The 14,789-nt window shown below is 39.4% G+C and overlaps 2 protein-coding genes across 2 annotated transcripts in view; both read right to left on the bottom strand.

The window, feature by feature from the left end:
* Positions 1 to 6,948: 6,948 nt before the first annotated feature.
* On the bottom strand, positions 6,949 to 10,304 carry LOC113235393 (low-density lipoprotein receptor-related protein 6-like). Its single transcript, XM_026471072.1, has 3 exons — positions 10,280 to 10,304; positions 9,345 to 9,591; positions 6,949 to 7,629 (listed from the first exon to the last, which is right to left on the bottom strand). Exons 1-3 carry the CDS (start codon positions 10,302 to 10,304, stop codon positions 7,374 to 7,376), a joined length of 528 nt encoding a protein of 175 aa, XP_026326857.1. The 3' UTR covers positions 6,949 to 7,373.
* A 116-nt stretch (positions 10,305 to 10,420) lies between these two features.
* LOC113235074 (low-density lipoprotein receptor-related protein 6) overlaps positions 10,421 to 14,789 on the bottom strand; it is a 29,943-nt gene continuing 25,574 nt past the window's right edge. Inside the window, exons 18-22 of the mRNA XM_026470631.1 lie at positions 14,540 to 14,722; positions 13,514 to 13,682; positions 11,912 to 12,129; positions 11,196 to 11,357; positions 10,421 to 10,654 (exon numbers count right to left, since the gene is read on the bottom strand). Coding sequence (XP_026326416.1) covers positions 10,459 to 10,654; positions 11,196 to 11,357; positions 11,912 to 12,129; positions 13,514 to 13,682; positions 14,540 to 14,722 — 928 coding nt within the window. The 3' untranslated portion in view covers positions 10,421 to 10,458. The remainder of the gene's footprint in view (positions 10,655 to 11,195; positions 11,358 to 11,911; positions 12,130 to 13,513; positions 13,683 to 14,539; positions 14,723 to 14,789) is intronic.

Below are 14,789 nucleotides of genomic sequence, written 5' to 3'. Positions count from 1 at the left end.
GTCGAATTGTGGCGCCAAATTCTACTAAAAGTGGTTTATTTCGATGACTTTCGTGCATTAGTAATGGAAATAAAACGGGCGTCATTTGGCGAACACCTAGGCCGGATATCCCGCCACCGAATATCTGGATCTGACCATTGTCGTAATTTACGATTATTACTCGAAAACGTGTCGCAACCGGTTTACAGCGCACATCGCCGTGATTGATCGAACTGATCACTGCACTTTCACATTCTCGATTTCATTTGATGTCAACAGTCAATATTTTAAATACAAAATATTATAACATTGTGCCGAATGCTAATACGAGTATGTTTTACTTTACCTACTCCTGAATGGCATTCTAAAATTGCGGCCTACAGAGTAGGTGTACAATGAATTGGTGCGCCAGGTGCAACTCGACCCCCGCCATGTGCTGCTTTCATTTTTTTGGTGAAAAAGAAATTTATAACATATATAACAACATATAGTGTTCATAGTTGCGAGAATTAAAAATACCTACCTGTACCGCTTACTTAAAAAGCAAATGGCGGATGCACCAGTCGCCATCAGTACGTCATGGGAGCGTGTTATATTATGTGCAGTGCGTCTATTTTTGGCAAGTAAAGATTTTTTTTCACCTTACTATTTTTTGATTTTCATGCAGAATAATTGATTTTGCCGTGTTAATATTTATTTCCTAGAAGCTGGTTTTAATCTCAATAAAACTACATAGCTTTATTAATGCCGCTGTCTTAGAATAATAACGCCACTGTAAACTATTTTTTAGCTATGATTTTTTAATTGAAAAAGTACCCGTGGGGCTAAAATTAACAAAACAGACGGGGCAAGTATTAACAAGTTAATTCTTACCCCGATGTTGGGCTAGTATTAAGAGGGAGTCTGGATTTTTATTTTTTGTATATTATATACCTACCAATTTTTTTTTGTTACAAGTTACAGCATGAGGACGAAAAACTACTCAAGATTTGACTTCCTTGAAGGGATTACGAGTTAGCTGCTGTAGAAATAATGGAGAAGAAAAGAAACTACAGGGAAGTAGCTACAGAATTTCAACTCCGCTACGTCACACTGTTCGAATTTGTGCAAAAAAAGAAAGCAGGAGTCGCAGTAGAAGTAGTTATGTGATAGAACAAATTTAATGTCTAGTGAACCAGTGGCTGAACCTTCAGGCATGTGAAAAGATAACTACTGTATACCAGTTTTAAGTATAAATGAATTGTGGTGAGAGAATAAATGCCTAGGGAAACAGTTGCTGTACTATGAGTAGTAGAATGTTTTCTAATCGAAATCTTAAAACCTCTGCCGAAATCTCAGCCACAAATTCAATTGAATCGTAAACCCACGAGAAAATGTACAATCAAATCTTACCAACACACCCAAAAAACAAGCGCTGGAAGAAGGTAAAAACCGAAATTTAAATAGAAAAAAAAATAGAGAAAACATGAAAGACATACAAGGTAAGGGAATGGGAAAGAATACAGGAAAAACAACTGAAAAAGGGGAGATCACGAGTAGAAAAAGGGAAACAACAGAGAAGATTATGAGTAGAAAAGGCAAAGAAAAGGAGATTGAAAAAAGCTGCAACAGTTCAGAAGACGAATATTACTGTGTTGTTTGGGGTGTCTATGCAGTGAAGATACATCCGGAGGGTGTAGATATCTTATGCAAGCAGTAAAATTTGTTAATTATTAGAAGTTATTTAAGGATTTGTTAATTTTTGTTCTTGTATAAAAAAGGTTTTGTTTCTTTTAGTTTATAAAGCTGAAACATTGTTGTTTAGCAAAGTATTTCAACTTTTTAAGTCTGATGCATTGACTTCAATGCTCTGATGTTAATTATTTAACTTAATAAAAAATATGATTGTAAATTAATGTTTTGTTTTAATAATGACGGATTACGCCAAGTATGTTAATTTTTGCCCCTTCTGTTAATACTCACCTCGGAAGCGTTTATTCTTACCCCAACGCGGGGTAAGCACTAACAACCGACTTTTCTCAGTAAATATATCTTTCTGCAAATAGTAACCGTTTTTTATCAAATTAATGCCAAGATTATGATAAGTGAATAGTTTAAGCATCATTTAACACAAAAATCAAGTCAAAATGTTAAGGCGTTTTGAAGCTACAGCTAAAATATATTTTTTGTTAATTCTGACCCCGGTCTCCCCTATATAAAAGAGATAAGAAAGAAAACATATTATAAGCGGCATAATTTATGGCTGTTTTTGGGATTTGCCGCGCGGCTTGAATTCAACGATTGGATGGGAAGTTCTCAGCCATCCTTTCAGCTATTATTTGGGCCTAATGTTTGTTACGGGCGTATGAAGTTATTCAACAAAAATATTACAACAGGAAAAATATTTATTACAAAAACCAATATTTTTTAAGTCAGTCAGTTTTAGTTTTACAGATATACGATACGATACATTAAAATTACAATATTTCTTACAACTTACATTATACAGAGTTAAGTGTTTGGTAGTTGGCTGTTAACTTTAAAGGGTATCGCGGACAAATTACAATGCAGTTTGTAAAGGACTATTTTGTTTGAATACTAACTTTTTTCCATCAGATTTTATATTTGCTATATTAAAACAACTTCTATGGGTTTGCAGCCAACTAACACCTTACGAAAATATTTGTTACAAATGCAGAAAATTGTATTCATTAACAACATCCTGAACATTTTTGTTAGAAAAATATAAAAAATGTATTAACTATGGCATAATGCGTTAAAATTGATCGAAACACAGTTACTCTTATAGAATGATCCCAAGGTCTGCGAGATTTTTAAAAGGTAAACAAAAAGAACATTTAGTTATTAATACGAACAACTTCAGCTACGGACCCCCTCCGATATTAAGAAAAAATATCAGCTGTTTACATAGATACCAATGTTTTTTTTTAATATAAAATAAGTGCGCATTTGACCTCCACCTCACCTGATGGAAAGTGATGATGAGGTCAACGATGTAGCATGCAAATGCACACCTAAATAATGCCTATTCACTCTCGCGTTGAAAAGGTCTAAGTTATAGCGTTCGGGGATTAAGTTCGCAGGCAGGGCATTCCACTCACTAGCCGCTCGCGATATAAATGTGAAAGCGTTAGCTGGGAATATCCACAACATAGGGTGGTATTTAGCAGAGCCATCCCATAAGTGGCAGCAGTACTCCCTACACGACCGGACTTGTGCTTGGTACAGCAGAAGCAACTGTCTCGGTGTGAAGTAACGTCTCACCTTCGAAAGGATGCAAAGTTTCCTGACTGCGGCTGTATCTGCCGAAGTTCAGTTTGGACAACAGGTCCATTCCAAGTAGCTGGAGACGGTCGGCTGTCGGTATGGATATATCACGAAAAGTCGGAGTCAGGTGAAACGGGGAGTCCCTAAATATTATATGAATACAATTTACCTTTTTTTAATTTATTTTCATACATCGTTACGTACAATTACAAATCACTACCATTATTTATATGAAGCGTCGTAAAAATCTATTTTATAAAATACATCCTTAGTATTTAATGAATATATCTAAAGAGGCACGAACATTGAAATAGCACCTTATAATCATGCAAGATTATTTTTAAATAACCCGAAACCTTTAACGCGGGTATGCAGCTGTTAAAACAAAAAAATCTATTTTTTTTAATTTTTAAAAATGATTGTACGAAAATGTATCTAATGCCTTTGTCGTCGATTAGCAATGAACACAACTTAAGTCGAAACCGGGCTGTTTTTATTTTTGAATATTGCTCAAGCCAAAATAAAACGCGAATATCAGTACAGATACAATTGTTTGTTACACAGACTGGTTTTCTTTAAATGAGACAGTACAGGGAAATCCGCAACCATAGAAGATACAATAAAACTGTTAGAAACCAATAAAATACTTAATTGTGAAAACAATTTTGGCATTATCAATGTTTTGGTTAAGCGTGTATTGTCCATAAAATTGATAAAAAATTTTTTTAGACTTGATCAACTCAGTTTCATGAAGTTATCAATTTCATTGTATGGGACGAAAAATATCGGGACAGCAAAGTTGGTCAAATTTCATAAAATATATTTCCATATAAAATGAATAATATTGTCAATTTTTTTTAAACGCTAATAGACTGTTCCTTATACGGATTACTTCATTGTATCGAAAGTAAAAAATTGGGACGGCGCCGGCGGGCGACACAGGACCGGGAGAGCTGGCGTTCTCAAGTCGTGGCTTATGTCCAGCAGTGAATGCGTGTAAGATGATGGTGATATTACAAAAATGATGAAATGAAAAATGAAATGATGGATAAAGAGGTTTCGAGTAATTTAAGTATTATCCTGTACAGTCTAACCCATAAGACTAAGTGTTCGAGCATTTTGCATGAGCCACATAAAGATGAAACATTGTAATTTGTTTTTGAGGATGAAGATTTTGTAAGTGTGGAATGAGGAGTTGGAAATCGAAGAATACAGTATTTCATCAATAACAATAAAGTAGTTCATTATACAGACACTAGGGGTGTACATACAAAAGGCACCTCCTAGCATGACTTTCTGCGTCTAGATGATGTTTAATAAACTTCATCTGAAAGCAATAAAATCGTTTTATATCTGGCAAAACGGTTTTATTTCTGTTTACCGTACCGAATAAAATATTTAGATCACACAACCTCAAGTCGCAAATTTTAAAATAAACAATATTATCATCAAGTTTGTTATTGTATTTAAATTCACAACGGTAATTATTTATTATACATTTACAACTTTCAAAATTCCATTATGGAACGGAAAGCCATCGTATTTATTACAGGTCAGTGAATCTGTCGCCCTGTTAAATTCTTCCGAAAATCGCCTTCCAAAAATTACCTATAAGTTTAATTATAATTTAGCTACCACGAAATAGAAATTATAATGGTCTATTTTACTTACTTAATATTTTTGATTACTTTTACTTTACACATTAAAATATACATTTTTGTGTTATTAAAAATACCTACAAACATTGTAAATAAAAAATACAATAGCTACAATTACCTACCTACAACAACTTTGTACAGAAAAGGTTGATTTTCCAAAAAACTAGTCATCGAAAACATAGCCTACAAACAAAACTTGATTGTTATTATTACCTTTATGGGGGCCACTTTTAGGCTTGTGGCAGTGTCGGTATCATAAGAATAATATAAAAATTATGGCGATCGCCGTCTGTGCCGATCGTCAACAGTTATACCAAAATAAGGGTCGTATTCTAGAACTCTACTCAATGCTCAAGTCAGGATTTGAGTATGGTTTAAAGCACTCGAAATCATACTCAAGTCCCTGCCATTACCGTGGTATTTCCAGTGCTTTAAATCATACTTAAATTCTGACTTAAGCATTCAGTAGAGTTCTGGAATACGACCCTAAAACTAGGATGATTGATCCCTGTGACACTTCATTTGACGTTTGTCATAGGGCTGAGGTAAATTCGACAGATTTTTTATGTATTTGATTTTTGAAGCAAGTTTTGAAGACAACTCTTATGGTTTTATTTTTGTGACGTATTCTAAACGATGAACAGATGTGTGAAGTGTTTTGTATTATATTGAAAGCAGAAAACACACAAGTATAATTCAAATTCTATTTCAATGTATATAATCATAAATTTCGAAAATTATTTATCACATCGTTAATTTATAGCTTTCAAAATGTAATAACACTGGTAATTATGTCAATTCATTGCCTATGATTAGAATTCGAAAACTTTTTACCGATATACTTCATCTCTAGCAAATGCAGAGTATTTATTTATTTAATTATTTATTGTACAGGAAAACACAAATCACATTTAGTAAAACGGAAAACACAAACAAAAGGTACTGCGTAATGAAGTAACGTTGTCCATAAATATTAATGAATTTAAAAAAGTTTTTCGACCGATCATTACTTACAAAAAAACATTGATTGTTGGTGTTATTTTTATTTTTATTTATATTTACTTAAGAGCTATTCGTTTAAAAGTGAGACTTATAAATATAGTTCATGAAATACGTAATAAAGTGCACGTCGTTATCAGGTTATACTTTGAAGATGTTTATGAACTGTCACAGGGATCATCCTAGATCATTTTTAGTACATGGTAAAAACGAAATATACTGTGATTACTGTAATATGATCTCTGCAAGTTGCGGTAGTACCGTGGACCAACAAATCAAGAGGATTGCTAATCGCGATACAAGACAGCGTAGTCGGGTATTTAGCTACAATTTATCAAAGCTGCTCTAATTTCGAGTGATAACAAACAAATCAACTAGATGGCGCTCATTTCACAGATTTTTATTTTATTTAGGATTAGCGCCATCTACCCATTTTAGCAAGCGGTAATTTATAAAATTAGTTTGTAACACACAATGCCATCCATATTTTACCATATTTAACTGCCTCCGTGGCCGAACGGTTACCATGCCGGACTGCCAAGCAGAGGTCCCAGGTTCGATTCCCGGGCCGAGAGAAATAGTTGTATGGCCTACAATTATTTCTCTCGTGAGTTTGGGTGTAATTTGTGGTTGTCTATGTGTGTGTCCATGGCACCCGCGACACAGGGTTTCCCTAGTGCGGGGCTATGTTGAGTGTGTGCGTTATTTATTTATTTATTTATATTTATTTGTCAAAGTTCAGAAAATAATTTTAGTTCATGGTCAATATTTGAATATTACAAGAAAAAAACGACTACTTGTATTTCACGTTTCGTAAGCAGTAGAGCTTCTTGTGAAAGAGTTCGTCCAGGGGAGTACTGCCACCTTACCTATTTCTGCCGCCAAGCAGTAATGTTAGCATTACTGTGTTCCAGTTTTGAAGGGTAAGGGTGCTGGTGAAATTACACGCATATGGGACTTGTCAACTTATGTCACAGGGTGACGGGCGCAGTGCCAGTGCCCCTCAGATCTTTGCGTTTGAAGCTCTGAGTGACACTGCAACTGTTATGGACAGGCGTGTAGCTTACCATCAGGCGCACGACTTGTTCGTCCCGTCACTTGATTTTATATATAAAAAAATGTTAATCAAGGAATTAATTGATATCCACGGTCAATTACATAACATAAACTACTTCTACGCTATCGGCGCCATCTAGATACAAGCCGGGATTTAGACCTTTTTCAGAGTTACGATCTGTGGCATGGAGATTAGCAGTCCTCTAGAGTCATTGGTCCATGGTAGTCGTGATGTGACGTTAACGATTTCGTCACCGTCAGATTTAGCACGTAAAGAGATAATAGATTAGTTCAAGAACAATCAGCATGAATTTCACCTGTTCCAACGTTTACGTATTTGTGAAGTTTGATGTTGCTTGCTGAAAATAGGAAATCAGGTCAGTTAAGTTATGGCACGTGGTTAGTATTTAGGAGTCAGAAGGGCAGCAGCGCCGGGTCGGCGTCGGGCGCGGGCGAGGGCGGCGGCGCCCCGGGCTCGGGCTCGGACTCGCAGGCGTCTGTGGAGGCGGGCGTGGGCGGCGGCGGGCGGTTGCTGGCGCGGTAGTGCCGGTACGGCCGGCGGCGGGACAGGCTCAGCGACCCGCCGCCGCCCGCCGTGGCCGGACTGGGCGGCGGGTTGGCCGTGGGCCGCGGGTAGCGCTCGTAGCGGGAGCAAAGGCTGTCCGTTGCCCTGCAAAGAAAGAAACATTTATTCGGCTATTACAAATAAATATACAAATAATAATATTAATTTAAATTAAAGAATAAACAATTAAAAAAACAAAAAATATATTACTAAATACGTAATAATAACCGAAAAGGCTAGCCAGCTCAGCTTAATGCTGGGCAGAGTCACAGCGCTGATTTCCAGATGGAGCCTGAGAAGAGGTAGATGCCTATGCCTATTTGACAAAAACTAAAAAGAATAACGAGTATTTGGTACGCAGTACTGTACGCAGTCATATAAAAATATTTATTTATTTATTTTCTCACACCGTGGACGATACTTAATACCGTGGGGTATCAACTCATACAAATAAACTTGAGTACATATTTAAAACTGTAGATGTCGACACTTGGATAATGTAATATAAAGTGGTGAATCTCGAAAGCTTGAGTAAAGCTCCTTGTGAAGGGGTTCGTCCAGGGAAGTACTGCTACCTTACCTATTTCTGCCGCAAAGCAGTAATGATAGCATTACTCTGTTCCGGTGTTGAAGGGTAAGGGTGCTGGTGGAATTACAGGCAAATGGTACTTGACACTAATGTTTCTTCCGAGTGTCGGGCGCAGTAGCGGTGCCTTCAGATCTTTGTGGTTTAAAGCTCTGAGTGGCCCGGCAATTGTTATGGACAGGCGTATCGCTTACCACCAGGCGCACGATTGGTCCTTCCCGTCACTTAGTGTTACATATAAAACAAAACAGCGAGTCGACTGCGTCGCCTTCGGTAAGGCGAAGTAGTATGCCGACCCGGTGTAAATGCATAAGAGTCAAATGGGTTGTTCCGGGTAATGCCCCAAAGCGTTCGATTAGTCTGGAACTCATATGCGGGTAATAGGTGGATGTTTGGTGGAGGTGTTGGAGTTAAGTACCCTGTTAGTAACACCTGTGGCCATACCATGGCAGAATATGTGTGATAATATTTCAATCAGTTGATAAATCTAAGTTTGATTATTTGGTGATAAATATTTGTTATACATTTTGAAGAACAAGGACAACGATATGAAATTTCGTATACAGCTATCTTTGTCGTCATCATCGCTGCGAAAACCAAGAAACAAAAAACGTCTTCATCTCATTTGTTGCGCTCAATTTTTACGGCGATTAAATTACTGTGCAAATGTGTTAAAATCAGCTGGGGCCTTGCCGTCATGTTTGACACTGTGTTAATCTTTTGCAGTCATTGGTCGAAGTTGCTCGCGATGATATAAAAATATGACGTCACGGTACTCGCCATGTTCGCTATTGTGGTAAAATTTAATAATAATAATAATAAATTTTTCAAATTAGGTTTATCACTGGAATTTGACAGTTAAATGTGGCTATAATAGCTTTAACGAGGCGGTATACTGCGGGGGCTCTTCTTAGTCGTTATCTTCATTGCTGAAGGTCGTGTCCCCGAATTATGAATGGTTTTCGAGACTTTATGGACGATTTTCTTCCATCTGGTTCTGTCTGCGGCCTCTCGCAGGGCAGTTGTTATAGGGAGGCCAGTGAGGCCGGTCACTTGGCGGAGTCCCTTTCCCTCCACCTTACCCACCACAACCAGTTTGTCAAGGTTGTCTGGTTGTCACCGAGCAATGTGACCAAAATACTGTAGGATTCTCTGGTAGCATATTGTGGAAAGTCTGTCTGCGACTACGGGGGCTAGAATAGTTATTTTTACCGCGCTAGCAGAAGGGACTTACAGAGTGCCGGAGGAGGGGCGGTCGTCGGCAATGTCCGCATGCGACTTGGTGAGCGGGATGGCGATGGGCAGCGAGTGCGGCACGCGGCGGCCCCGCGCCCCCCGGCGCCAGCGCCGCAGCGCCGTCCACGCGCCCGCCGCGCCGCAGCAGCAGCCCACGATCGCCCCGCACACCACGAACGCGTTGGACTGGCGGCTGCCGCTCACCACCTGCGACGTCTCTGGGTTAGATCGCGCCCGACTTTTGTCTTCCAACCGTCGATTCTAGATCTATCGAGGTCTTAACAAATATTCGTGATTTTTCTCTTCATTTTTTCTTAATACATATTTACTGCCTCGGTAGCCGAATGGTTGGCTTCGATTCCCGGGCCGGGAGAAATATTTGTATGACCTACATTTATTTCTCTCGTGAGTTTGGGTGTAATTTGTGGTTGTCTATGTGTGTGTCCATGGCACCCGCGACATAGGGTTTCCCTAGTGCGGGGCTATGTTGAGTGTGTGCGTTATTATTATTATTATTTGTAACAGTTAATGCTCTGGCATTGACTGTAGCAAACTCTTTAACTGTTATCCTTACTCCTCGCGCAAATTACGAAGAGATATAACCAGCCTATTAAGTATAGTACGGTGCATACGACTATACAAAGAGTTGACTGAGTGTGAACTATAGGCAAGTTTGTTTTGTTGTCAAATTTGTTCCATGGTCTAATTGATCGTTTGCGATATTGTTTGAAGAAAACGTGAAGTTTGAGGAACAAATTTAACAAATTATTTTGATTGTTTACGGGGCGCTTTACGTTATACGCCTCAATTTTATGTCAGTACAGTTCGAAGCGTCATCACGATTCATACTATTTGGTTCCTTAATATATTTATCAAGGTAAATGTTTTTGCTTTTGTACAAGTTTGAAATCCAATAACGTGTAACCAAATAACCGCAATTGAGCAAAATCACAGACATTTGGACTGTGAACGCGGAGCCGGGCCGAGTGCAGAGTTCAAGCGTTAACTCAACCTTGTTAGTTCAGATACAAAAAAAAAACTTTAGATTAAATATAAACTAATTACACAAGCAGTTAAATAACCAAAGAAATGTTTGTTTAAGAAACACAAAATCATAGCAAAATAATGAAATCAATTGCGCAAATTATGATAGTGAAAATGAAAATAAAATAATAAAGAGCGGCCAATACATCGGTGTCCACCTTCTGCGCGAAGCCGCAGGCTGCGGGAGCTTCGTCGGTGCCGTCGTCGCAGTGTGGCTGTCCGTCGCAGAGGAGCTTAGCCGCTAGGCATAGGCGGTCGTCGCAGCTGGTGATGAAAAAAGGGATGTAAATGTCAGGAAATACACAAACAGGTCTAATTTGAAAATAAAAAATGTCGACTGCCATTTTTTTCATTAATTTGTTTTAATTTCACATATACAGGTTTGTCGAGTGGTTATAGAGGTTTTGCGTTCTTATAAATTTCGTCAATATTAATTTATAACGTTTTTTTATTTTTGTTTAAAGTTTGAATTGATTGAATAAATTTTAAAATACTTAAATTTTTATATTTTATGTTTCTGCTTTGTCACAAAAGCTAAAAGAATGTATTTTGCTCAATTATTTTTTCTATGAAGGTTGTGTAAGGCTGTCCTAAGTAGATGTTAATTTAATTGCTACTTTAGGTGTAGCTCTTGTTCCTATTTAAATGTAAACGTTGCTCAATGTTTTTGTTCTGCTAACTGTGTCGGTGTGTGTATTATGTTGCAGTGTTATTATAATTTATTCCGAATTCCCATACAACATATTCTAATAAACATTTAAGAAAGGTGCCAATCTGAAAATAAGTTATAGATTGGATAAGTTACCGGAAGGCGTCGGGCAGCGCGTGTGTCGGGCAGAGCGCGCCGCCCGCGCAGGCGCCGAGCGTCTCCGCGCACGAGCCGTCGGTGCAGCGCACGCCGGCGGCGCACGCGCCGCACGACCCGTCCTCGTCCGACCCGTCCGGGCAGTCCGGCTGGCCGTCGCACCTGCAGGATAGTCTCCGGTTATATTGTATCCTCGAGTATATAACCAGCAATAGAGACGAGATGTCATTTAGTTTGTTCGAAAACTATATGCCAAATCATTGCTGTGACAACTGCGCTCCAAGTGGCCAGCCCGAATTCGAAACAATTGACGGGTATCGTCAATTGTTTCACTTCAAATCGACCAGGTTTACTTGAGCTTTGCAATAATGGAAGTAAATTGAAAAATTACACATTTCATATTTAATTACCGATGCAACGCGATATCGTTTGTTTTGTAATTAGATGTTTTACTGTTTTTCTCCACACTGCCGAATGGAACAGCCCCCATTGTTAGAAATATAGGAATATACGGAGACGTACGCACAGGTCAGTTATTGGCGCTGTAGTATTTGAGCTTTCTAATTTGCGATTTCAGCGCAAACGAGAGTTGATATTTAACAGTGATATAAGGCCCATTTGCCAGATGAGTTGCCAAGGATGGATGGCCCTTATTCCGTCTCAATTTCTGGTTATGTACTCGATGGGTGTATCGGTCCGCATCGAGCGGCACTCACTTCCAGTCGAGAGGGATGCAGTGCGTGTGCAGCGGCGCGGTGAGCGCGTCCGGCGCCGCGTCGCGCGCCAGGCGGCAGAGGAAGCGGTCGGGCGGACACGCGGTCTCGGCGGGCTCCGGCGCGCACGACAGCGCGCAGCCGCACTCGCCGTCGGCCGCGCACGCGCCCGGCAAGCCGCCGCACCGCCGCCCGCCCCAGCACGGGTGCTCTCGCGGGACCTGCAACGTGCGCTTACGTCAGCCTGTTCGTTGCTTGCGCTACGCGTGCTATAATACATATATAATAATAACGCACACACTCAACATAGCCCCGCACTAGGGAAACCCTGTGTCGCGGGTGCCATAGACACACACATAGACAACCACAAATTACACCCAAACTCACGAGAGAAATAAATGTAGGCCATACAAATATTTCTCCCGGCCCGGGAATCGAACCCGGGGACCTCTGCGTGGCAGTCCGGTATGGTAACCGTTCGGCCACGGAGGCAGTTAAAATATATAAATAGATGATAATAATAATAATACGAACACACTCATATCCTCACACTAGGGAAACCCTGTATCGCGGGTGCCATGGACACAGACGTAGACAACCACAAATTACACCCTTACTTTCGAGAGAAATAAATTTAGGCCATACAAATATTCTCGGGGCCTCTGGGTCGCATTCCAGCATTGTAACTATTCCGGCCACGCAGTAAAGATATAAAATGTTTACTGTTATAATATTAAATGTTACTATAATTTATTAAATCTAAGGATCGAATGTTATAATTACAAATTTGAGTAAAATAAATTTAAAAGAGAAATTACTTTGCGGGCCGAGAAGCACACATGGTAAGGAGCAATAGAATCAATTATATAATTAATAACTTTAACGAAAAAGACCAGCATTACTTTGTTATTTCTATTATTAAAATATAATTTTGTAAAAAAAAATTACAAGCCTTTGAAAATGTTTTTTGTTTTTGTTCGAAACTTGAAATTGTCATAATTCTAATATTTTCTTTGGGCAAAAATTCAGTGGAGACCAATTTAACGAACTGGCAATTGATACGACCTCCGTGGTCGAGTGGTCTCTGAAGTCCCGGGTTGGATCACCGGCTGGATCAATGTACAAAATCTTTTCAACAATGTCTCGAGTCTGGGTGTTTGTGTTAGCGTCGTTGTTTCGGATTTCCATGACACAAGTGCTTTAGTTACTTACTTTGGGATCGGGGCAATATATGTGATGTCTAATATTATTTATTTATTTATATTATAAAGCCTGTAACAAAAGTCGCGTATGTGAGGTTTACGTTATTTTTATAATATCAAGTGACGGCACGAGCAAGTCGAGTGCCTGATGCTAAGCTACATGCCTGTCCATAACAGTTGCAATGCCACTCCGAGGTTCAAGCCGCAATCGCAAGGATCTAAGGGGCATTGCCACTACGCCTGTCGCCCTGAGACGTAAGTTGACAAGTCCAATGTGTCTGTAATTTCACCAGTTAGGTAGTAACCAGTGGTTCTGTTCTAACTACTGACAATTAAGGCGCAAATGTGTACGTTGTGAAGTTACGTTGAAGCCTAGAGGAATGGTAGTAGGTATGTAACGCACCTTGTGCACAGCAACTGCGGCGCTGGGTTTCGGCACGTGTGGCACGGCCGTGGCGGGTGCATTTGGCCTGGGCGCCAGCCGCATGAGCGCTCGTTCGCCGCCCGACAGGTACACCTGGCCCATGTACACAGCCAGCACGCCTGCCCAGCCGCCTTTCCAGATTACGCGCCTGCAATGACACGAACGTCTTTAGCGCTAGCGTAAACCGGTAGAAGACATTAAATTTATCATGTATGTACATTGCATTTCGGCAAAGGCAATTTATTTATGTATATTTTATGCTATTGCAATTGTAATAAGGTATACATTTCAGTGCATTGCGATGCAGCGAGAAATTCGTCGTGTTGCTCCGATGTCGGTTTCAAGAGTATTGCAATATATACCTTTTTGCAATTCTGCCGTCCACTAAATAAAACACGCTCAAGTGACAAATGGTCAAATATCCGTTTTAAATGGCAAAAGATAGAGCTCAAAATTATCTTTTAAAAACAATTAAAATTAGTTAACGTGTTCGACTTATCGGAACTTACCCTAACGATGCATAGCTGTACTGTTATTAAACAATTTCAATATTCTAAAACTGGGTTTAGTATGGTTTTAAAAATATTTAGTCACTTAACCGCGTTTTGGTTAGCAGACGGTAGAATTCTTCTTTTTCTTGGGGTACGATCTCCTACCGGTCGTGTACATTTTAGTTACTTGGGTCTCATGCTGAACCACCCAGGAGGATTTTGAAGCCAACTCACAATTGAAATAGTATACAATTTACGTTGATAAATTTAATGTACTCAGCCTTCTCATCCGGTTTGAGCTGGTTTTTAGCGACTCGAATTAAGGCTGAAATTTCAAATCTATCTTACCAAGTATTTTAGAGAGGTTGAAGTAATGTCCAGTAAATAGTTAAAGCAGTGTCAATTGGTTTATTACAGTTTAAGAAAAATTAAAAATGCTCAAGCTTTTGTTAGAGAATTATTCGTCACAGTTATAACTGATTAATAATCTAAACTTTCCAGGGCAGTAACTTACTCATTATGAGAGTCGAGATCAACAGCGTGTATCTGCCGGTTAACGGCCCAGTAAACAGTGCCTGTGGCTTGGTCTATAGTCAGGGCAGTCGCGTTGGTCGCACGAGCCAATTCCTTTAGAGATGTGCCATCTACGCTCGCACGCATTATGGCGCCAAGGCCTACGTCGTTCCATATCAGAATGCTGTAATATTGAAATGAGGATTTACACGTTTCTCTTGAACTCAAAAAGGGCGGAGAATGCGTTTTGA

Source organism: Hyposmocoma kahamanoa, unplaced genomic scaffold (genome assembly GCF_003589595.1).
Source record: "Hyposmocoma kahamanoa isolate Upper Pololo Valley unplaced genomic scaffold, ASM358959v1 87, whole genome shotgun sequence".
Classification (NCBI taxonomy): domain Eukaryota; kingdom Metazoa; phylum Arthropoda; class Insecta; order Lepidoptera; family Cosmopterigidae; genus Hyposmocoma; species Hyposmocoma kahamanoa.
The sequence above is the reverse complement of the archived record's forward strand: the minus strand, read 5'-3'. Positions and strand labels throughout refer to the sequence as shown.